This window comes from Monodon monoceros, unplaced genomic scaffold (assembly GCF_005190385.1).
Source record: "Monodon monoceros isolate NGI ecotype Baffin Bay Population unplaced genomic scaffold, NGI_Narwhal_1 Super_Scaffold_9, whole genome shotgun sequence".
NCBI classification, from domain to species: Eukaryota; Metazoa; Chordata; class Mammalia; order Artiodactyla; family Monodontidae; genus Monodon; species Monodon monoceros.
This window is the reverse complement of record NW_021703786.1, coordinates 54,391,575-54,414,597: the sequence shown is the minus strand read 5'-3', so window position 1 is coordinate 54,414,597 and position 23,023 is coordinate 54,391,575. Positions and strand designations below refer to the sequence as shown.

Genomic DNA, 23,023 nt, shown 5'->3' with positions numbered 1-23,023 from the left:
TGAATAATGGTCATATATACAGGATCAAAAATACTTAAGATTCCTCAAATTCTACAAAATTTTACTCATAAAATTTTGGTTTTAATCATGATATTGATAAGTATTTGTTCACTTTCATTTAGCTAGTTCAACTACTAATATGATAAATATGTACTATAGGGCTCAGTTCTTAAACTGTCTCAACTTACTTTGATCTAAAAAGGAAAACCAATAACCAACAAGGACCTACTGTAAAAAAAAATTTTTTTAATAAAAAATAAAATAAATAAATAAGTAAAAAGGAAAATCAGGACACAACCATAAAGTCATTGAAGGCAATCCAGAAAAACACAGCTGTTCAATAATATGAATAGTATTATTTTTAATTATAGATTTAATTTAAAATTTTATACATTTTCAATAGAGCAGAGCAAGCTAATATATATTTTATGTATTATAAAAGCTGTACCATGCCCACTTAGTAGGGCTTCAATTAAGCTATCTCCAAAGAGTATCAAATTAAACAGGGGTCAATGATATCAGTGATCATTATCCAAAATACCTTTACCACTACCTCTCAATTATAAATGTTAATGGAGAAAAGATGTAGAACTGAAGAGGCAATAAACCAGCCTACCCCCATTCAAACATGGGTGTCACTGATATATTGGCATCTACAATCAAAGTAATAAGACCACTACAAAGAATTGATTCAAGAGAAGTTGAAAAATTGTCCACCTTCAAAATTCTATCATCCTATTTAACAGCTTTTTTGCTCTTTCACTCTATTTTACAAATGAACAGCCCATCACAAATTAATACAAAGCACAAAACTAAAACAGAACTAGCTTGTCCACAATTTAAGAAGAAAACTTATAAGCATTGTAGCACAATTTTGGAATGTGGACGAGGGTCAATAAAAGAATTTAAAACATTATGCTTAGGTTTTGTGGCCTATAGTCTTAAATATTATACTTCTCTTCCCTAAGGATACATCATTGTGTGAATGTAATTATTTTTTCCAATTCCCTACCCTACCCCTTTTCCAACTCCCTACGCTACCCCTTCTTTAAACACTTTGTTCTCTCTGTTCTCCACTGATCAGTCCTCATGTGTCAAAGTCCCTTCCCATCTAGTTTTACTATAAAGAACAATTATAACATATGTGGAAGAGAGAAGCAATTCTGAATAAAAGCAAAAGAAGGGTCAAAGGAAGAGAGATTATAATCTCAGAAGAAATAAGTTAACCCCAATACATATTGAATAGACAGATCTTTAAAATGGAGGTATTAAATTTATATATTTATGTAAACTCCTACCATTTTCCAGGAAGAATTAAAGCTACTGAAGTATAGAAGCACTATGCTTTATACAACAGAAACATTCTTGGGGACTTCCCTGGTGGTCCAGTGGTTAAGAATCCACCTTCCAAGGCAGGAGACGCAGGTTCAATCCCTGGTCGGGGAACTAAGATCCCACATGCTGAGGGGCAACTAAGCCCGTGCACCACAAATACTGAGCCTGCACGCCGCAACTACTGAGACCGCGCACACTGGAGCCCACGCACCACAACTAGAGAGAAGCCTGTGTGCAACAACTAGAGAGAAACCCGCCTGCAACAACTAGAGAAGGCCGCACGCCGCAATGAAGAGCACGCGCACCGCAACGAAAGATCCTGCATACCGCAACGAAGATTCCGCATGCTGCAACTAAGACCCGACGCAGCCAAATAAATAAATAACCAGAAATATTCTTGAAAAATTTCTAAGTAAGTCATGGTTGAAAACTCTGAGATAACTATTTAGAGGAAACATGAGAAACAATTGTTTTGTACTCAACTACTCCTCCACATATCTATTTTATATGTTCATATTTACATAACAAGTGTTCTTAAGGTAGAATCTATCACAGTAATAGTAATAGTTTTAATTTTTTAAGTTCTCTCTTACATAGATTTGAAAAGTAAAATATAAAATCAGATTCACACAGGGGGAAACAAGATCCTCTTGGTCTTTAACATCACATTCTTTGATAGCTAAGCAATGCCACAGGCCTAACCAACTGGAGAAATCAGTTAAATGAAATAGTGACTTTTCCACAAAATTTTTTCTAGAAAACCTGAGAGAGAGAGAGATGTGACTCAAGCTTAACACTTTATAAGTAATCTTAATATCTATTTAATTTACAAAAGATAAGAATATAATTTTTTCTTGAAAACTTCTCTATGCTACCCAGTCAGCTCTGTTAACAAAATTCATTTTCATGTCTTAGACAAAAAGTCCATGACTCTTCTCCTTGTCCACACCTATGCTTCAGGACATCAGATCATTCTCAAAACTGAATGCACAAAACCTGCCTATTCAAGAATAGATTTACTCACCCCAGCAAGACATTTTTCCAGTGTATCCAATATAATCAACTGAGAGAGATATAAATTTTTTTCAGCAGCTTCTCCAAATATTCTCTAAAAGAAAAGATATTCAGAACACTAAAAGTTGGTTATTACTCTCCACTACAAATCAGCACACATCTGAAAAGTGAGGGACTAAGGATCAAGAAAATCAATAATCATTGTATCTCCCAGATTATACTATATTTAAATCTATTATTTCTGATTTTATCCTAATGCTCACACAAAATAAATTCTCAGGCAAACAATCTGTCATCAGCCTGCCACAGTAAAAGATACTCTGGGTTATACTTTAAAAAATATGTAGTAAATGCACTTTGAAACAAACAGCATTAAAGAGATGGTAACATTAGGAAAATCCCATGTTCTGTTATTTTTTAAGTAAAATTTAGATTTGAACAATATAGAAAAAAATATGTAGGATTTAGGTACACATATAGATCTTTACCAGAATCTTGAACTGAACATTTAACCACACTTTGATGCCACAAAATAATCAAAGCCTAACTCTTACAGCAACAAAATGCTGTAACACCAATTAAAGCGAGTTTTAAGCATCCACAATCTTTAAATCAAATACTACACTATTAACAGCAGACTATGGTTTCCACAATTCAGTTTACTCAATAAGCACTAAATGAATGCCAATATCTCAATACTGTTTTTGTTTTTAAAAGAAGGGTCCAAATACTAAAACATTTTCAATATGAGAACATGGCCACTTATCTATAAAAGCAAAGTCCTATCTGTATGACCCACACACTATGCAACAGAAGCGTTCCATAAAATCTTAAATGTATTTCTGTAAGTCACTTTACATATTTATAAAAGGTCCTTTTTTCAGAAAATCTTAATTTTTTTCCATAAAGAGAAAATATGATTGCCCACTCCTCCAGTTTACCAATTTTGTAAGCCTGGGGTATCTTCCAATCAACTTTTTCAAAAGAAAACACACCAAAGATGATGTGACTATGAAAATGGTACTGATTTTCACAATCTACAACCAGAAATCAGTTTCACTGCTCAATGCAAACAGTATAAATTGTGGTTATAAGTGCTCAAAACAAGCAGAGCAGTTTGGAGTTAATCAAGAAATATCCAGATCGGTTGTTCTGGACTGAGTATGAAGGAGATTTTAGAGAGAAACTGACACAGAGGAAAGAATCACCAGACAGCAAGAGGAGAAATAATATGTTCAAAGGTACAGAGAGAAAATAGTTGGAGTACCTTGAAGTCTAGGGAATGTAAACAGATTTTATGAAACAGGAAAATAAGAAGCAATTATGAGCTTTTGACAGTGGAAATACTTGATGAAGTATTTGAGGAAAACTGTTTCAACACAGGTTCTCTACCATGGAATCTTTCACAGGTTACAGGACGAAGGAAATAAAACAGCATCTTCACAAAAGCAATCTCACATTTTAGGACTACAAAGTCATATTTTATTTAGCATCTACTTAAGACTGGGACAATCTGATATGTAAATATTCAAATGAGAAGCTAAGGAAAAGATTTTAATAGATTACTATGGTCAATTTAAATATGACAAAATCTGTATGAAATCCTAATTCCAGAAAAAATGGATCAGTAGATACAGGGTCACAAATAAGACAAGTATCTAAGAAAAAGAATTAAAATCTAAAAAGAAAGTTAAAAGGTTACCTGTGCTCATCCATAAATTAAGATGAATGTTTATATCCAGGGTCCACAGAAAATGACTTTACATATTTCAAAATATGCTGTTCCAAAGTTTAAAATCAAAAACAAACCGAATTCTCCCGTAAAACAGTAATGCAAACACTCACCATATTGTTAACATTCTTTAAGATAGTGGTGAGGCCGCTTATAACCAAAGAAAACTTGTATTTGGAAATATTGATAAGACATTCCTTGTTGTGTTCGGTACTGACTTTGGTATGTGTGTTCTGCTGTCCTGTTTTTATTGGAAGCTGAGGAAAAAAAAAAAAAAATGTTAGCTTACATTTTAAAATGACTACCAAGAACTCTATTTCTCATTGAAAATCATGAGATATTAGGAAAATTTTATCAACCACAATTACCTATATTTGTATCTCAAGCTCCAATTTTCAATATATAAAGGAATTTATAGCAAATCTAAAATTCTTTAGAAATTTCAATTTTTGTAGCTTTCTTTCTAGAAGTCATAAATCTCTATCTACCAAATTAAATCTTTACCCAGCACTATGTAAGACAGAATGATGACTCACAGAAATAGAGCTACTTCCTTGTAGCTAAAAATTATTTCAGAGAAAAATGTCTGCAATAAAATGCAATCTTTTCTTTTATATATTGAACTCAAGCATTAAAAGAACAACAGACCAAGAAAATCTATGCCTTAGACCTCTAGTCAATAATGGCAAGTAACGGCAGATTGTGCAGAAAAGAAAACAAACTGTAGAGCCTGGAATATACATAGTAAGACTGCTTCAGCTAAGATAATCACCCTCAGGTACACAGCTGAGGGAGTAACAGAACAACAAAGAGATAAATCTCATGGAAAGAAAATATCTTTTAAGGGAGATATTATATTTATATTTACCTATATTTATCTGAGAATGAACTAAGTGGCACTACCAGGAAGTTCATCTCTACCCTGTTTAAGAGCAGCATTCTGTATTGAAAGCATCACGAATATATTTACTGTTTAAATATTAGATCCTGCTAACACTAATACAGAACACTGACAAGGTTCCTCCGTGAAGAAACAAACCTGTGTCCAGCTTCCTCATTTTTAAAATGGTGCAACAAAAGGTGGAAAGAGACCAAGCAGCATGCCCAAGTTTGCTTAGTCAGTTAATAATGTGACTAATTTGATGGTAAAGAAATTCTAAATAAAAGAGGGGAAGCATGTTTAGGGTTTAGAAGATAGGGCAGAACAGAAGCTACAGAATTACATAATGTTACAACATTATGGAGAGAAAAAAATCTGAAAGACCGAAAAAAGAGGACTGTAGAAGATGGCAGTGGCTGCACCAAGAGGAAACTGTAATGTAAACTGTGGACTTTGGGTGATTATGACATGTCAATGTGGGTTCATCAATTGTAACCAAAGTACCACTCTAGTGGGAGATGCTGATAATAAAGGAGTCTGTGCATGTGTGGAGGCACAGGGCATATGGGAAAACTCTTTACCTTCCACTCAATTTTTCTGTGACCCTAAAACTGCTCTAAAAAATAAACTGTTAAAAAATGCAAAAAAAAAAAAATGCAAATAAATACCATAAGATCTTTTACATTTGATATTAAGAAAATTAAGAATTGTTAATATCCTTAAAAACAGAGACAGAGAAAAGATGGCAGTGGCTGCAATGTAGCTTGTGAATCTCCCCAAATCCCTCTGTGAGGGTTCATTTTACATGTCAACTTGATTGGATCATAGAGCACACAGATATTTGGCTGAACACTATTTCTGGGTGTGTCTCTGAGGGTGTTTCCAGATGACATTAGCATTTGAATAGGTGGACTCTGTAAAGCAGTTTGCACCCCGTCCAATGTGGGTGGGCATCAGCCAATCCACTGAGGGCCTGAATAGAATAAAAAAGGCAGAAGGAGGAAGAATTGGTCCCTTTTGCTTAACTACTTAAGCTGAGACATTGATCCCCTGCCCTTAGTGTTCCTGGTTCTCAGGCCCTCAGACCCTTCTATCTCCCCTGTATTGGTTCTGTTTCTTTAGAGAACCCTGACTAATACACCCCCTCATAAAATAGCAAAGAAGCTAGAATCGCAAAACCCATGGACCATATATCTACATCAAAACTAGGGGACAAGGCACCCCACAATAACCAAAATACAAGCAGCAAATACGAACAAACCACTTACAGCTACAAAACTGGTGTGGTATAAGCATCTGTGCAAGAGACAGCAGAGGGAAGCAGAATGTTTGATGGGTCTGACAAGGAAAATCCCCAAACTGCATTAGATCCTCAGTGAAAAGTACAGCAGGACAAGTTTAGAAGCTTAGCTAAAATACAGGGGTTTCTGTACACATGGCAATTGGCACATGTGTGCAAAAGGTCTATAATAAAGTCTGAAAAGAAGAAAGCACACTTTAAACCACCACTGTCTAATAGAACTTTCTGTGGTTAGGATATTATACTATATCAACAATGCTCATTACAGTAGCCACTAGCCATATATGGCTATTAAGCACTTGTTATGTGGCTAATGCAAATGATGAATCAAATGTTTAATTTTATTTTAATTTATTTTACTTAAATTTAAGTAGCCATTGTACCCACTGGACAGCACAGTTCTAAACTAACCAGCTAAAGAAACACTTCCTTCAAGGATGAAGCCCATGCTGAGAAGAAATTGCTGAGATTCACTCCAGACTGAAACAAGAACAACAGGGCAAAAGAAAAAGATCCAGATAAAGGTGGAAGAGAGGAAGGAAGCCAAGAGAGCTCACAAAGAATGAGATGACGTATTCGTTTAATTTCATGAAAGCAATAGAAGAGCTCCAGAGCCATGAAGATAGAAATTATCCTGGCCCACATTTCTCTCCTACCAATTCAGGAAAACTAATTTCACATAAAAATGAACAACAGAAAACACTGTAGTCAAATCATATGTGAAGTTATTTTGAGAAAAAAGAATAAGAGACAGAATAACATTGCAACAGAAAATGAAAACACGCCAAAAAGATATGATCACCAACAGATGAAACTGTAAATTATTAATTCAAAATGAGCCAAGAGAAATTTTTTTAAATGATTAAAGATATGAAATAACAAATTAGAATTACAAATAGAAATAAGTTGACAAAACTCAGGAAAGAATTAGAAAAAAAAAGAAAAATCATTTCAGAAGTGAAGACTAACCAGAAGATATTAAAGAGTAAATAAAACAAAATATAGGGCTTCCCTAGTGGCACAGTGGTTAAGAATGCGCCTGCCAATGCAGGGGACATGGGTTCAAGCCCTGGTCCGGGAAGATCCCTCAAGCTGCGGAGCAACTAAGCCCGTGCACCACAACTACTAAGCCTGTGCTCTAGAGCCCGCGAGCCACAACTACTGAGCCCACGTGCCAAAACTACTGAAGCCTGCACGCCTAGAACCCATGCTCCACAACAAGAGAAGCCACCACAATGAGAAGCCCGTGCACCGCAGTGAAGAATAGCCCCTGCCTGCCTGCAACTAGAGAAAGCCCGCACACAGAAATGAAGACCCAATGCAGCCAGACATACATAATTAAAATTTATTAAAAAATATATATATATATAATGCTTTAAGAGAAAAAGAAGGTAAATAGGAGGAAAATTCTAATATCAAAAAAAAAAGAAAGAAAAGAAAAATGAGATGGGATTTGCAATAAAGTGACAGAGAAGACAGGCAAACAAGATCCAACATATGTATAACAGGAGTCCTCAAAGAAGGAAATCAAATCAATGGAGTAGAATGAATATTAGAAACTAGACTTCAAGAAAACGTTGCTGAAATTTTTCAAAAACACTTGAAACTATATGTTTAAAGGGCATACCACATACCTGGAAAAACTGACCCAGAATGACCAATACCAGGGCATATTTTAGTACAACTATTGACCTTCTGTGAACAAGAAAGAAAAAAAAATCCTTTGAACATTCAGGCAGAAAGAGAAAGCCACTTACACAAAGAACAAAAATTAGACTGTCATCAGACTTTGACAACACTATATGCTAATAGAAAATGAAATAATATTTTAATATTCTCAAGAGAAGATAAAGTAAACCAAGGATTTTATATGCAGGCAAACTGACACCCAAGTACAATGGTGACAATCAAACTGTTCTGAACTGTAAGAACCCAAGAAATATTGTTCCCTTAAGCCTTTCCTGAGGAATCTACTAGAGAATATACTTCAGTCAACCAAAATAACAGGAGACACATCCACATTAAGGACCATTAAATACACATTTATTAAAAGAACTGAGAATAAATGACGAGAGTAAGAGAAAAAACATACTATGTAATTGCTATGTATAATGACAGTATAGATACAGTACAATTATCAAAAATGGGGAGAGGGTAGTGAGAGTATACAAAAAGTTGGATGTTTCCTGATTACCTTATGGTACTAAGAGTAAAAGGGTATTATTTTAAACCAAACGCTGGCTGAGGAGATGAGAATAATTTACTAGCTGTTTCAATATTGCTTACAGAAGAAAACCACTATATAACAACTTGCCCTCCCAAGAAAGGGAGGAAATTAGAGTACTATACAAAGGCATCAATATAAAAGTAACCAACAGAACAAAAATACAAACTGCTGGTTTGTGCTGGGTGAGCAGTGGCACAAGCCCATCACCAGATGCTTAGGTGAAAACCTACAGAGGGGGTAACTAAACACAGCAAGAGTTTCCCATGTGGCTCTCTTCAAGCTTCTCCTTCACAGTCGCACTTCAGTGGCTGGACATAGTTGGCTTCTCAGATTTCCCTAAAAGCTCCAACTTGTCTACCCATTGTCACTAATTTAGAGGATCTGACTAGTGACTCCTTCTCTGATCCTCCAATTCCCCCTTCTAGATCTTCACCCCACGAGTCCTCTCAAAATTGTGTATGGTCTAATTTCCATAATAAGTCCCTTCCCACATTACACCATCAGCTTCCCTGACTGAACCCTAATACACAAACCTTCTGAAATACCAAAAAATATGCTGGGAGAGCAAATAACATAGACCACACAATTAAAAATGACTTAAAATAAAAGACTTGTATAAATATAAATGTAACATAAAAAATATGACAGAAATGAGTCCAAATTCATCAAACTATGGAACAGTCTCCAGGATATATCTTTAAGTTAAAAAAACAGGGTGAAGAAAAGAGTATACAGTATGCTACCATGCATCTAAGAAGTAGGAGGAGAAATAAATACACACACATACACCTCTTCACACATACAAAAGCAGAAGGATGAAACTTAAAAACTTTTAAGTGGTTACCTTTAGGAAGTGAAAGAAAACAAAGGAGAGGTGTTGAGGATAGAATCTATATTCCCTGGTTTTTGTAGATTTTATTTTGAAATTAATGTAATTTATGTAAATATAAAATTAAATTAAAATTCTAAAAAATAAAATAGAAATCAAAAATAAACAAATGAACTGAAATTTGTATCCAAATTTTTAATGGCATAGTCACAAAGAGAAGAACTATTCTAAGTTATTTTAAATCATATTAGGTTGACTTCCTAATGGAATATACTCTAGGGACAAAAAAATGAAGATAAATCTTGATCCTGTATGTATTGTGGGATCATGGAAATGAGTGATTCGGTGATATTTTAATTCTGTCACTACTGGTGTCATTAAAAACTGCGACTCTCAGAACAGGAGAGGAACAGCAAAGTAAAAACCCTGTAGTCTTGAATTGGAACTGGAAGTATCTATATCAATTCTTAATGTAGTTTTATCTTGTATGAAGAAAACAAAATATATTTTTCTCCCTTTGTTTGCTGAAAATGCCTAAAACAACGACCAACCCTGCAGTAATGATCTTGAGATTCCATTTCCTGGCAAAAGGAATTGGGACTCCTTCAGAAAATGGCTGATTCCACATCTGAGGCAAAAAGGTACATGATGAACCTGGAACACTTTGTCATACCAGATAGCAAGAAAGCTGCCAAAGAAAGCTATCAAAGGGTCGAGTCAAAAAGACCCAGAAATAAATTTTGAGGAGGCTCCCACTCACCAAAAATGGAATAATTTGAACATTGTTAAGGACAACAATTTTAATTTATTGAAACATCAAATATGTTTTAATCCATACTTCTGCTTCCAAGGTAGAGTAATTCACAGCAAAACAACACCTCCCTCCCCCAAACTCACACACACACAAAAAAGAAAAAAATACAAAAATCAACTCTTTAAAGATTTTAGAGAGCTACTGAAGGAATGAGGACTAGAGAGGCTAAGTTTCAGAAAAAGGGTGAACTATGGAGAAGCAAGGTGATCTTCTGCAGCTGTTTCCTCCCGCCCTGGGGCATTTGCAGAATCTGCCCCCCCCCAAAAAAAAAGACTCAGAAATATGCCTTTCCCAAGCAAAGTACCTCTGCTGAGGGAAAGAGGAACCATCAGAGATTCTGGTTGTCACTGAGAGCTGGAGTGACACAATTGAAGACATGAGGGAGTCTCAAATGCATAATTGGGTGGAAAATGGTAAAAAAGCTAAGCCAAAAACTTCTGAAAAGCAGAACAGAATTTCAAAATCTCACAGCCTCAGAAAACAAAGATTAGAGTACAGAACCTGCTAAAGAGAGAGGGACCCTAGTAAATAACCCAGTTCTTAATTGTACAGCCTGGAGAGTAACATCCTAAATAAACGGGCAAATCACAGCAAATGGAACTTTTGTACATTACAAGTAGGAGTGTAAATCTGTAATTACTTTGGAAGACTGACATTATCTGCTAAAATGGAACATATACATACAGTCATCCCTCCAAGTCTGCAGGACACTGGTTCCAGGAGCCCAGAGGATACCAAAATTTGTGATACTCAAGTCCCTTATATAAAATGGCATAATATTTGCACATAACCTACGCACATACTTACATATACATTAAATCATCTCTAGATTACTTATAATACCTAATAGGATATAAATGCCATGAACAGTTTTAAATACAATGCAAATGCTACTTAAATAGTTGCCAGTTGCTTGGCAAATTCAAATTTTGCTTTTTGGAACTTTCTGGAATTTTTTTTCTCCGACTATTTTTTTATATGCATTGGTTGAATCCACAGGTGTGGAACCCACGGATACAGAGGGCCAACTGTACTTAGCAACTTCACTAGGTATATACCCAAGAGAAATGGGTACACTCCAAATGTCTATCAACAGCAGAAATGGTTTTTAAAAATGGTATATTCAAACCAAGAAAAACTCTACAGCAATGGGAATAAATGACTTACAGCTATAAACTGTATTTCATAAATATAATACTGAGTGAAAGAAGTCAGAACAAAAGATCCCTTACTGTATGACTGTTACACAAATTTCAAAAACATGTTAAATTCAAGTCAGGATAGCAGAGACCCTTGGAAAGAGCAAGTAATGACCAGAAGGAAAAGGAAGGGGAAAGAGGAACTCCTGGATTGCTAGCCTTATTTTATTTCCTGATCTCTGTACTGGTTACACTGCTGTGTTTACTTGGCAAACATTCATTGAGCTGTATATTTACATACATTTGTGAGTCTTTCCATACTTATAAGTCAATGGCAAGTTTTCTATATAATACATATTTAAATCCATGAGTTAATGATACTAAAAAAACAAACTGGTCACTCCTAGTGGATACAGGGGAATTTTGGTAGGCACTGCTGAGGCACTGCTCAGCTCCCCATTCAGGGAAGAACTTAACTGCTGGAGTGCTGTCAGTCAGCCCCTCACCTGAAGAGAATGATCCTGCCCAGGTGAAACCCTTCCTGGGCAGCCCACATCCAATGACCAATTGATAATGGCAATATAAAGGCTGGAACACCTCAGCCCAATTCTGGGAAACTCAAAAGGGCCATTCTAGCTCCAGAGCTCCCCAAAGGGGTTGGCCAAACCTGATTCTGGGCCTGCACTGTACCATGAATTCTGCATCTGCAATCCTCCCTTCTCTCAGGTGTGCATCCCAAGGGAACACCTTAATGAACATCCTGCACTAGGCTCTCAGGGCAGATGGAGCAGGTGCTAAGATGTGAATTTAAAGCTGGCAATGAAGGAGAAATAGTAACCTCAAAAACAACTGAATTTGAAGAATATTACTAAACTATTTGAGCTCTGCGAAAAAAGAGAACAAAAAGCTGACTGCCAATTAGAAGCTAAGTATGAAAGCCAGAAGGCCTCTCTGGAAGCACACAAAGATGCTCTCCTCTCCTCCAGCAGGAAGGCAAAGAAACCTAAGGACAAGAACCAGAATTATCAGAGTTTCTAGGTTCCAAAAGTTAAACTCCCAAACAAGGCAGGTCTGCTACGCCAAGATCAGAGAGCTGTGGTTGGCAAAGAATAATAAGACTCTGACACATGTAAAGGAAACATCTGGGTTGGTGCTCCCCAAAATCTTTTATCTCCAAATTGCCCTGAACCCTCAAAGTCTACAGAAGTGGCCCATTACTGTTACTAGCAGCAAGCATTCCCCACGCCTGTCTGAAGACAATTCATAGGCCTCTCCCCTGCAAGACAACAGATGTCCCCTCAGGATTTGCCACCACCTCCCCTCCTGGCCAAAGAGGTACGAGGGAATTTGGGGGGTAATGAAACTTCCTATATCTTGATCATGGTGAGGATTACATGAATGTGTGTGTATTTGTCAAAACTCAGAGTTAAGCAGTATAAATTCAAGTGAGAGTGTTATAACATTAGGGCATTCAATGTAATCCCTCTGGTAACCACAAAGAAACTAGCTGTAGAATATACAAAAAGGAAATGAGAAAGGAATTTAAACATTCCACTACAAAAAGTAAACACAAAATAAGACAGTAATGTAGGAAATGAGGGACCAAAAAAAGCTATAGGGCATATAGAAAACAAATAGCATGATGACAGCAGTAAGTCCCCTCTTATCAGTAATTACTTGAAATATAATTAGATTAAACCCGCCAATCAAAAGACAGATTTGGCAGAATGACCCAACTATAAGTTGCCTACAGGAGACTCACTCGACATCCAAAGACACAAACAGGTTAAAGAAGAAGGAATGGAAAAAATTATTCCATGCAAACAGTAATCAAAAGAGAGTAGGCTATACTAATATAAGACAAAATAGACTTTAAATCAAAAAAGTTATGAGACAAAGGAGGACATCATAAATTAATACAAGGTTCAATACAGCAAGAAGATAGATTATAAGCATTTACACAGCTAATTATAGACCATCAAAATACATGAAGCAGGGACTTCCTTGGTGGCACAGTGGTTAAGAATCTGCTTGCTAATGCAGGGGACACAGGTTTGAGCCCTGGTCTAGGAGGATCCCACATGCCACGGAGCAAATAAGCCCGTGTGCCACAACAACTACTGAGACTGCACTCTAGCGCCTGCGAGCCACTACTACTGAAGCCCACATGCCACAACTACTGAAGCCTGTGTGCGTAGAGCCCGTGCTCCGCAACAAGAGAAGCCACCGCAATGAGAAGCCCACACACCACAACGAAGAGTAGCCCTTACTCACCACAACTAGAAAAAGCCTGTGTGCAGCAACAAAGACCCAACACAGCCAAAAATTAATTAATTATTTTTTTAAAAAAACTTCATATGTGACATGGTCACAATTTAAAAAAAAACACGTGAAGCAAAAACTGACAGAATTGAAGGGAGAAACAGAGAGTTCTACAATAATAGTTGGAGACTTCAACATTCCACTCACAATAACAGAGAAAACAACCAGACAGAAGATAAGTCAGGAAATAGAGGACTCAACACAATAAAACAATTAGACCTAATATACATGTACAAAACACTCTACCCAACAACAGAATATACAATCTTAAGTGTACATGGGACATTTTACAGGTTAAACCATAGGTAAGGACACAAATAACATCTCAATAGATTTTAAAGGATAGATATGCAAAGTATCTTCTCTGACCACAATGGAATGAAGTTGGAAATCAGTAACAAAAGTAAAACTGGAAAATTCACAAAACTGTGGAAATTAAACATTATACTTTTAAACAACCAATGTTTCAAAGAAGAACTCACAAGGGACATTAGAAAATACTTAGAGATGAATGAAAATGAAAACACAACAAACCAAAGCTTATGGGATGCAGTGAAAGCAGTGCTAAGGGGGAAATTTATAGCTATAAATGCTTACATTAAAAAAAGGAAACTAAAAAAAACAAAAAACAAGGAAACTTTCAACTCAACAACCTAACTTTACAACTTAAGGAATTAGAAAAAGAAGAACAAAGGAAACCCAAATCTAGGAGAAGGAAAGGAAAAAAGATGAGAGCAGAGGTAAGCAAAATAGTAAAACAACAGAGGAAAATCAATGAAATCAAGAGTTGGTTCCTCAAAAAGATCAACAAAATTGACAAACCTTTAGCTCAATGGACCAAGAAAAGAGAGAACACTCAAAGCACTAAAATCAGAAATGGAAGTGGGGACATTACTATCAATTCTACAGAACTAAAAAGGATTTAAAGAAAGTACTATTAACAACTGTATGCCAAAAAGACTGGAAAACCTAGATAAAATGGGAAACTTCCTAGAGACACAAAACCTACCAAGACTAAATCACAAAAAAACAGAAAACCTGAAGAGACCTATACCTACTAAGGAGACTGAATCAGTAATCAAAAAATCTCCCAAAAAAGAAAAATCCTGTACTTGACCACTTCACTAGTGAATTCAACCAAACATTTAAAGAAAAACTAATACCAACCCTTCTAAAGCTTTCCCCCAAAATTAAAAGAACACTTCTAACTCACTCTATAAGGCCAGCATAACCCGGATACCAAAGCCAAAGACACTACAAGAAAATTATAGACCAATATCCCTGATAAACATTGATGCAAAAATTCTCAACAAAATACTAACAGAATTCTGCATCACATTAAAAGGATTGATTGTGCTTCCCTGGTGGCGCAGTGGTTGGGAGTCTGCCTGCCAATGCAGGGGACACGGGTTCGTGTCCCCGGTCCGGGAGGATCCCACATGCCACGGAGCAGCTGGGCCTGTGGGGCATGGCCGCTGAGCCTGCGCGTCCAGAGCCTGTGCTCCGCAGCAGGAAAGGCCACAGCGGTGAGAGGCCCACGTACAGCCAAAAAAAAAAAAAGGATTATTTATACACCATGACCAAGTGGGATTTGTTCCTGGAATGCAAGAATGGTTCAACATATGAAAACTGATCAATGTGACACACCACATCAACAAAATCAAGGGAAAAAAAACCCACATGATTATCTCAGTTGTCAATACTACACAAAATGATCTACAGAGTCAATGCATTCTCTATCAAAAATCCTAAAGACATATTTGCAAAAATAGAAAAACCCATTCTAAAATTCATATGTATCTCAAGGGACCCTGAATAGCCAAGACAATCTTGAAAAAGATGAACAACCTTGGAAGATTCACACTTCTTGATTTCAAAACTTATTAGAAAGTTACAGTCATCAAAACAGCATGGTATTGGCATGAAGACAGACATGTAGACCAATGGAACAGAACAGACAGCCCAGAAATAAACCCTCTTGTATATCATCAAATGATTTTTGACAAGGGTGCCAAGGCCAGTTAAAGGAGAAAGGATAGTCTTTTCAACAAATGGTACTGGGAAAACTGGGTATCCACATGCTAAGAAAAGAAGTTAGACCCTTACCTAACACCACATACAAAAAGTAACTCAAAGTGGATCAAGGACCTAAATGTTAGACCTAAAACAATTAAACTCTTAAAAGAAAACATAGGACACTTCATGACACTGAATTTCTTAATGATACCTTGGATATGACAACAAAGGCACAGGTTACAAAGGAAAAAATAAACAAACTGGACTTCAAGAAAACTTTAAAATTTTGTGCATCAAAAGACACTATCCAGGGACTTCCCTGGCAGTCCAGTGGTTAAGACTCCATGCTTCCACTGCAGGGAGCATGGGGTTCAATACCTGGTTGGGGAACTAAAGATCTCGCATGCCACACGGTGAGGCTGAAAAAAAAAGAAAAAGAAAAAGAAAGACACTATCCACAGAACAAAAAGGTAAACCAAAGAATGGGAGAAAATATTTGCAAATCATGTATCTGGTAAGAGATTAATACCCAGACTATATAGAGAGCTCCTAAAACTCAACAATAACAAAAACAACCTGATTCATAAATGGACAAAGGACTTGAATAGTTATTTCTCCAGAGAAGATAAACAAATGGCCAATAAGCACATGAAAAGATGCTCAACATCATTAATCATTAGGGAAATGCAAATCAAAACCCATTAGGACGGCTAATATCAAAACACACACACACACACACACACACACACACACACAGAAAACCAACAAGTGTTGGTGAGGATGTGGAGAAACTGGAACCTTTGTGCACTGCTGATGGGAATATAAAATGGTACAGCCACTGTGGAAAACAGTATGAAATTTTCTCTAAAAAATTAAAAATAGAATTACCATATGATCCAGCAATTCCACTTCTGGGTATATACTCAAAAGGAGTGAAAGTAGGATTCAAAGAGATATGTGTATACCCACGTTCACAGCAGTATTATTCATAACAGCTAAAACATAGAAGGAACCCAAGTGTCCACTGACAGATGAAAGGATAAGCAAAATGTGGTATATACATACAACGGAATATTATTCAGCCTTAAAAAGGAAAGGAAGGGCTTCCCTGGTGGCACAGTGGTTGAGAGTCCGCCTGCCGATGCAGGGGACATGGGTTCGTGCCCCGGTCCGGGAAGATCCCATATGCCGCGGAGCAGCTGGGCCCGTGAGCCATGGCCGCTGAGCCTGCGCGTCCGGAGCCTGTGCTCCGAACAGGAGAGGCCACAACAGTGAGAGGCCCACATACTGCAAAAAAAAACAAAACAAAACAAAAGGAAAGTATTCTCCAGCATGCTACAACATGAATGAATCTTGAAGACATTATGCTAAGTGAACTAAACCAGTCACAAAAAAGACAAACACTGTATGATTCCACTTATACAAGATACTTAAGGTAGTCAAAATCAAAAGACAGAAAGTATAATGGTGGTTGACAGGAGCTAAAGGGAGGGGAGAATGTGGAATTACTGATTAATAGGTACAGAGTTTCAGTTTTATAAGATGAAAAATTATGGGGATGGATAGTAGTAATGGCTGCACAACAATGTGAACGTATTTAATACCACCGAACTGTACATTTAAAAATGATTAAGATGGGGTCTTCCCTGGTGGCGCAGTGGTTGAGAGTCCGCCTGCCAATGCAGGGGACATGGGTTCGTGCCCCGGTCTGGGAAGATCCCACATGCCGCGGAGCGGCTGGGCCCGTGAGCCATGGCCGCTGAGCCTGCACGTCCGGAGCCTGTGCTCCGCGACAGGAGAGGCCACAATAGTGAGAGGCCCGCATACTGCAAAAAAAAAAAAAAAAAAAAATGATTAAGATGGTAAATTTTATGTGTATTTTACCACACACAGAAAAAGAAAAAATGACTATATACATAAAAGGGAAGGACACATAATATAAATTTATACATTAATTTTTCAAAATCTGAGATCAAGGAAGAATTCTAACAAACATTTATTGAATATCCGCTATGTACCAGATAGCAATGTAGGTGCTATAAACACAAAGATGAACAAATGTACCCTCAAGGTACCAATAATTCTGACATTATCCCCTAATCTCTCTTCTGTTCACCCTTTCTCTTGGGCAATCTTGTGTATTCACTGACTATCCTACTGATTACTACTATGATGACTGCTAATGACTAAGCCCCAAGAGTCTCATTCCTTGGTGGACACACCCTGTATAATTCTCTTCCTTAAGAGTGAGAAGGACTTGCATGAAGGGATATCCCTTTCATGACTGTTACATTACATGGCAAAAGGGACTCTGAGGATGCAATTAAGGTCCCTAATCAGTTGACTTAAATGGGAGATTATCTCAGACGAGTCTGTCCTAACCAGGGAAGCCAAAAAAGAGATATGAAGCACCAAAAATACTTTGTTGGCCTTGAAGAAGCAATCTACCATGCTGTGGGGAAGGCCACATGGCAGGGAACAGCAAGAGGCCTCTTGGAGCTGAAGGCCTCAGTCCTACAACTGTAAGGACCTAAATTCTATCAACAACCAGTGAGCTTGGAAGAGGACCCCAAGCCTCAGATGAGATCATAGCCCTGACCAATACCTTGATTTCATCCTGGTGAGGACCTGAGCAGAGAACCCAGCTAACCAGTGCCCAGATTCCTGACCCACAGAAACTGTGAGATAATAATTTTGTATTGTTTTAAGCCACTGTGTTTCTGGTAGTTTGTTACATAGCAATAGAAAACTAATACAACTACCAAATCTGTATGTTCAAATGTATCATCCAAATGCCTATTTGGTATCTCCACGTGGGTATCTTAAGACACTTCAAAGTCAGTGTTTCTAAAATTTAATTTATAATCTTCCTACCATATTTCCTATCTTAGTAAACAGTACCACAATCCACCAAGTTTCTCAGATCTGAGAGTCATCTCTGACACTTCCTTTATTCCCCTCCTTTCATCCTCCTTTAGTCAGTCAGATTGATAAAAATGAGAATAATAAATAGGTACACACAACTCAGCTCTACCCTTCTTTACTTGGGAACAGGCTTGTTACAGAGTACAAGAATTTTCCTCTATATCAACATTCCAAGAGTTGATCAGGGGACTCACCCTGCAGAAGGGAGTAACCAACACTGCCTGAGACTAGGTGGGTAAGTCTGCCTAATTCTGAGGTTTAGATAGCAGGCCCACTGGGTCTCCAACTTCACAACTTCACACTGAACACACACATACATATACACACAAATATTTATATATTTCATATATATTTTGGTCTTTACCTTTGGTCTTCTATTTCTAAACTTGTTCAGAAAACAAAGAGGGAAGAAAAGTATATGCAGGCCCCCCAGGCTCTCATACCAGCCCTAAAATCTATGTAGAAGAAAAAGCAAGATTAGGGGTACTAAGTGACCAAGATTCTATCAGATAAGGTGGTCAGGAAGAGCTGACATTTGAGGAGGGACCTAAATGAAGAGAATGGGAAGACCTATGCAAAGGTCTAAAGAAGAACATTCAAGGCAGCAGAGGCAGGTAAAATACATCTGACGCTGGAACGAGTGTGGCACATTCAAAGCCTAGCAAAGAGGCCATTGTGGCTAAACTAAAGGGAACAAAAGAAGAAAATACAGGGGATGAGGTCAGAGAGAGAGGCAGGGATGGGTCAGATCATGAAAAGCCTTGTGGGTCATTTTAAAAGCTTTGAATTTATTTTGAGTTTGATGGTGTGGCAGATTATATTTTTCAAATACAGTCATGGTATCTCTCAACCCACATGCTCTCCTGTAATAAGATCTTGCCATTCCCACATCAAAAAGTGGAGTCTATTTTTCCATTTTCTTGCAACTAGGCAGGTTCTGTGACTGTTTTGACCAATAAAATATGGTAGAAGGGACACTGTGCCAGTTCTAGGCACAGCCCTTAACTGGTCTGACAGTTTTTCTTTCCCTCCTCCTTGGAAGCCAGCTGCACGTAAGAAGTGTGATTATTCTGAGACCACCATGCTGTGAAAACTCCACGCCACGTGGAGAGATCGTGAAGAATGAGATGCCATGTGGAGACAGAGGCCAAGAAGCACTGAGGTGCCAGACATGTGACTGAAGAAGTTGTACTGGGAGGGATTCTCCAGCCCCAGCCACCCCAGCCAAAACCTTGTGGAACATTGTTGAACCCGTCATGAATTCCTGACTCCCAAAATTGTGAGCAAAATAAACAGGCCATTTAAAGCTATAAAGCTTTGTAGTACTTTGTTATGCAGCAATAGGTAATGAAAAAGAGAGGGAAAGAAGATATTGAAGGGATGTAAACAAGGGAGCAACATGATCAGATTTACGTTTTCTAAGAGTCTTCTTGGGACTTCCCTGGCAGTCCAGTGGTTAAGACTTCACCTTCCAATGCATGGGGTGCGGGTTCAATCCCTAGTTGGGGAGCTAAGATCCCACATACCTCGCGGCCAAAAACCCAAATCATAAAACAGAAGCAATATTGTAACAGAATCCAATAAAGGCTTTAAAAATGGTCCACATCAAAAAAAAAAAATCTTAAAAAAAATTGTTAAAAGAGTCTTCTTGCTGCTGTATGTTAGAAGATAGTCTAGGCAAGAGAAAAATGGTAGCTTAAATTACGCTAATAAAAGTAGAGGAGGGACTTCCCTGCTGTCGCAGTGGTTAAGAATCCGCCTGCCAATGCAGGGGACACGGGTTCGAGCCCTGGTTTGGGAAGATACCACATGCCGCAGAGCAACTAAGCCCGTGCGCCACAACTACTGAGCCTGCGCTCTAGAGCCCACGAGCCACAACTACTGAGCCCATGTGCCACAACTACTGAAGTCCATGCGCCTAGAGCCCATGCTCTGCAACGAGAAGCCACTGCCATGAGAAGCCTGCACACCGCAACGAAGAGCAGCCCCTGCCTGCTGCAACTAGAGAAAGCCCACACGCAGCAACGAAGACCCAACGCAGCCAAATACAAATTAATTTTTTTTAAAAAAGTATGTCCTTAAAAAAAAAAAAGTAGAGGAGAAGTAGTAAGAAGATATTATAATGGATTTGGAAGATGTGGGGCTTATTTAAAATGGCAAATTGATTCTGAAGTTCACTTGAAAGGACAAATTTGTGAGAATACCAAATAACTTTCTGAAAAACAAGAACCAGAGGAGACTTGCATTATCAGGTACTTAAAACATTCTATTCAATATTAAGCTTTTATAACAAAACCAATATATTATAAGGATAAACTAATTATAGTCACAGAGCAGATATTAGTATGTACATAGAAAGTTAACATGATAAAGTTAATATTTCAAATCAGAGGTAAAAGAATGATTTGTCAACAGAACATTTTAAAATACATGCGTGTGTGTGTGTGTGTATGTGTGTGTGTGTGTGTGAGAGAGAGAGAGAGAGAGAGAGATTAAGAACCTAACGTAAAAAAAGAAAAACAGTCATAAAATTACTAGGAAAAATACTGAAGAATAATCTCATAATATTTGGGTAGGACAGATTTTCCTAAACAAGACAAAATCCAGAAGCCATTAACAAAAAAACACCAATATATTTACCTACATAAAAACGTTTTAATCCTGCTTTAAAAAAACAAGACACTACTTACAAAGAAAAAGACAAGTAACAGGAAGTAAAAGAATGTGCAACAACTAGCGGCCAAAAGGTTTACATACTAATATAGTATAAGGTTATACTATATTTATCTGTTTATTTATTTATGGCTGTGTTGGGTCTTTGTTACTACACGTGGGCTCCCTCTAGTTGCAGTGAGCGGGGGCCACTCTTCGCTGCGATGCGTGCGCTTCTCATTTTGGTGGCTTCTGTTGAGAAACATGGGCTCTAGTCACACGGGCTTCAGTAGTTGTGGCACATGTGCTCCGTAGTTGTGGCTCACAGGCTCTAGAGCACAGGCTCAGTAGTTGTGGCTCACGGGTTTAGTTGATCCGCAGCACGTGAGATCCTCCAGGACCAGGGCTCAAACCCATGTCCTGTGCATTGGCAGGGAGATTCTCAACCACTGTGCCACCAGGGAAGTCCCAGGTTATATTATATATTAATAAGACTATTTAATGCAAAAACTGAAGAAATACGAAGCAATTCACAGAAGATGAGTAGTCAATAAATATATGAAAATGTGCTCATTTCACTAATAATTTTAAAAGTGAAAAATAAAATGAAACCATTTTTGTGACTCTACAGTTTTCCAAAATAAAGTTAAATCCTACTGGAACTCATAATAAAGAAATGACTATGCCTGGAGTGGGTATATTTTTTTTAAGTTATTTTTTAAGATAAATTGTATCTGAGAGGTAAAAATGAGTTAATTTTTTTCCTCTCTTTTACTCTTATGAGTTTCTCTGACTGTCAATTGGCATGTATTACTTTCCCAATTGGGAAAAAAACTTTTTGAACACTTCATGCTACCTTATATAAAACTTTGGATATTATTGCAGAAATGTAAAGGGCCTAAACTACAGGAAGAAAAATAACCTTTTAATATGATCTGTATTAAGCTGTTAGCTACTTAAGATAGAAGACTTCAACAAGTAAGAGGATTTAGCAAGAGAAGGCATAACATTGAGCAAAGCACTGTGAACAATGGATAATTTGTTCCTAGTTGCACTCAGAAAATTCTTGGAAAGGTCACAGGCTAAAATCTTTGCCTCTGTGTACATTTTAACCAATTTCTAAAAGGCCCTCAGACCATGATGGGGTTGCGAATGACATTAAAATTCACTTAATATAAGTCTTCATCTAAATGAGAAAAAAAGCAAAGAAAAAAATCATACTGGGGGAAAAGACACCTAGAAAAAAATCATGCTACGAAAAAAAAAAAGACAAATAGGCTCTAGATACCAAGTAACAAACACAAATCAGGAAAATGTATCGAATATTTATACTGGTTATATTAACACATTTCCCAAAGTGGACTCTGCACCAGTGGGTTGTAATATGACTTTATATGGCACCTAATGAACTCTAAAAATTTTAAGTTTTACATTCATTTTAACATGTGATACAAAAAATATATAATTAGCACTATGATTACAAAGATACTATTCCTTTGACAAGGCTAAGTGAAAAAGGTAAGCCAACTTCAAGTTAAGCTAAGTAAAGGACACAGGATATGGCTAAACTAATAGTACATAAATGATTAAAGGTAAGAAAATACTGCAATAACATTCTGAAATTTAATACTGAGCTCATAAAACAGGTTATTAAATAATTAACTTGTTTTTTTTAATGGACACTGTAAGACTATATGGACACTTGTAGGCAAGGATATTAACATAGAGCCAAACCAATTTTATCAAGAAGTGAATTCAAACATCATCCTTCCCTAAACACTTCTTGCTTTTAGTTTATTCCCTTCCTACTATTCTGAGCTTACCAACTACCCAAGTTT

The 23,023-nt window shown here is 37.2% G+C and overlaps 1 protein-coding gene across 6 annotated transcripts in view; it reads right to left on the bottom strand.

Annotated features, from left to right (window-relative positions):
- NF1 (neurofibromin 1) overlaps nucleotides 1-23,023 on the bottom strand; it is a 245,995-nt gene that overhangs the window by 185,261 nt on the left and 37,711 nt on the right. For 5 of the 6 annotated variants that reach the window (XR_003792109.1, XM_029213370.1, XM_029213372.1 and 2 more), the window contains exons 2-3: nucleotides 4,195-4,338; nucleotides 2,360-2,443 (exon numbers count right to left, since the gene is read on the bottom strand). The exons of the other annotated variant lie outside the window; for it this stretch is intronic. Coding sequence is in view for 4 of the 5 variants with exons in the window: in XM_029213370.1 (XP_029069203.1) it covers nucleotides 2,360-2,443; nucleotides 4,195-4,338 (228 nt within the window). In the remaining variant the exon portion in view is untranslated. The remainder of the gene's footprint in view (nucleotides 1-2,359; nucleotides 2,444-4,194; nucleotides 4,339-23,023) is intronic. 6 annotated transcript variants of the gene reach the window in all.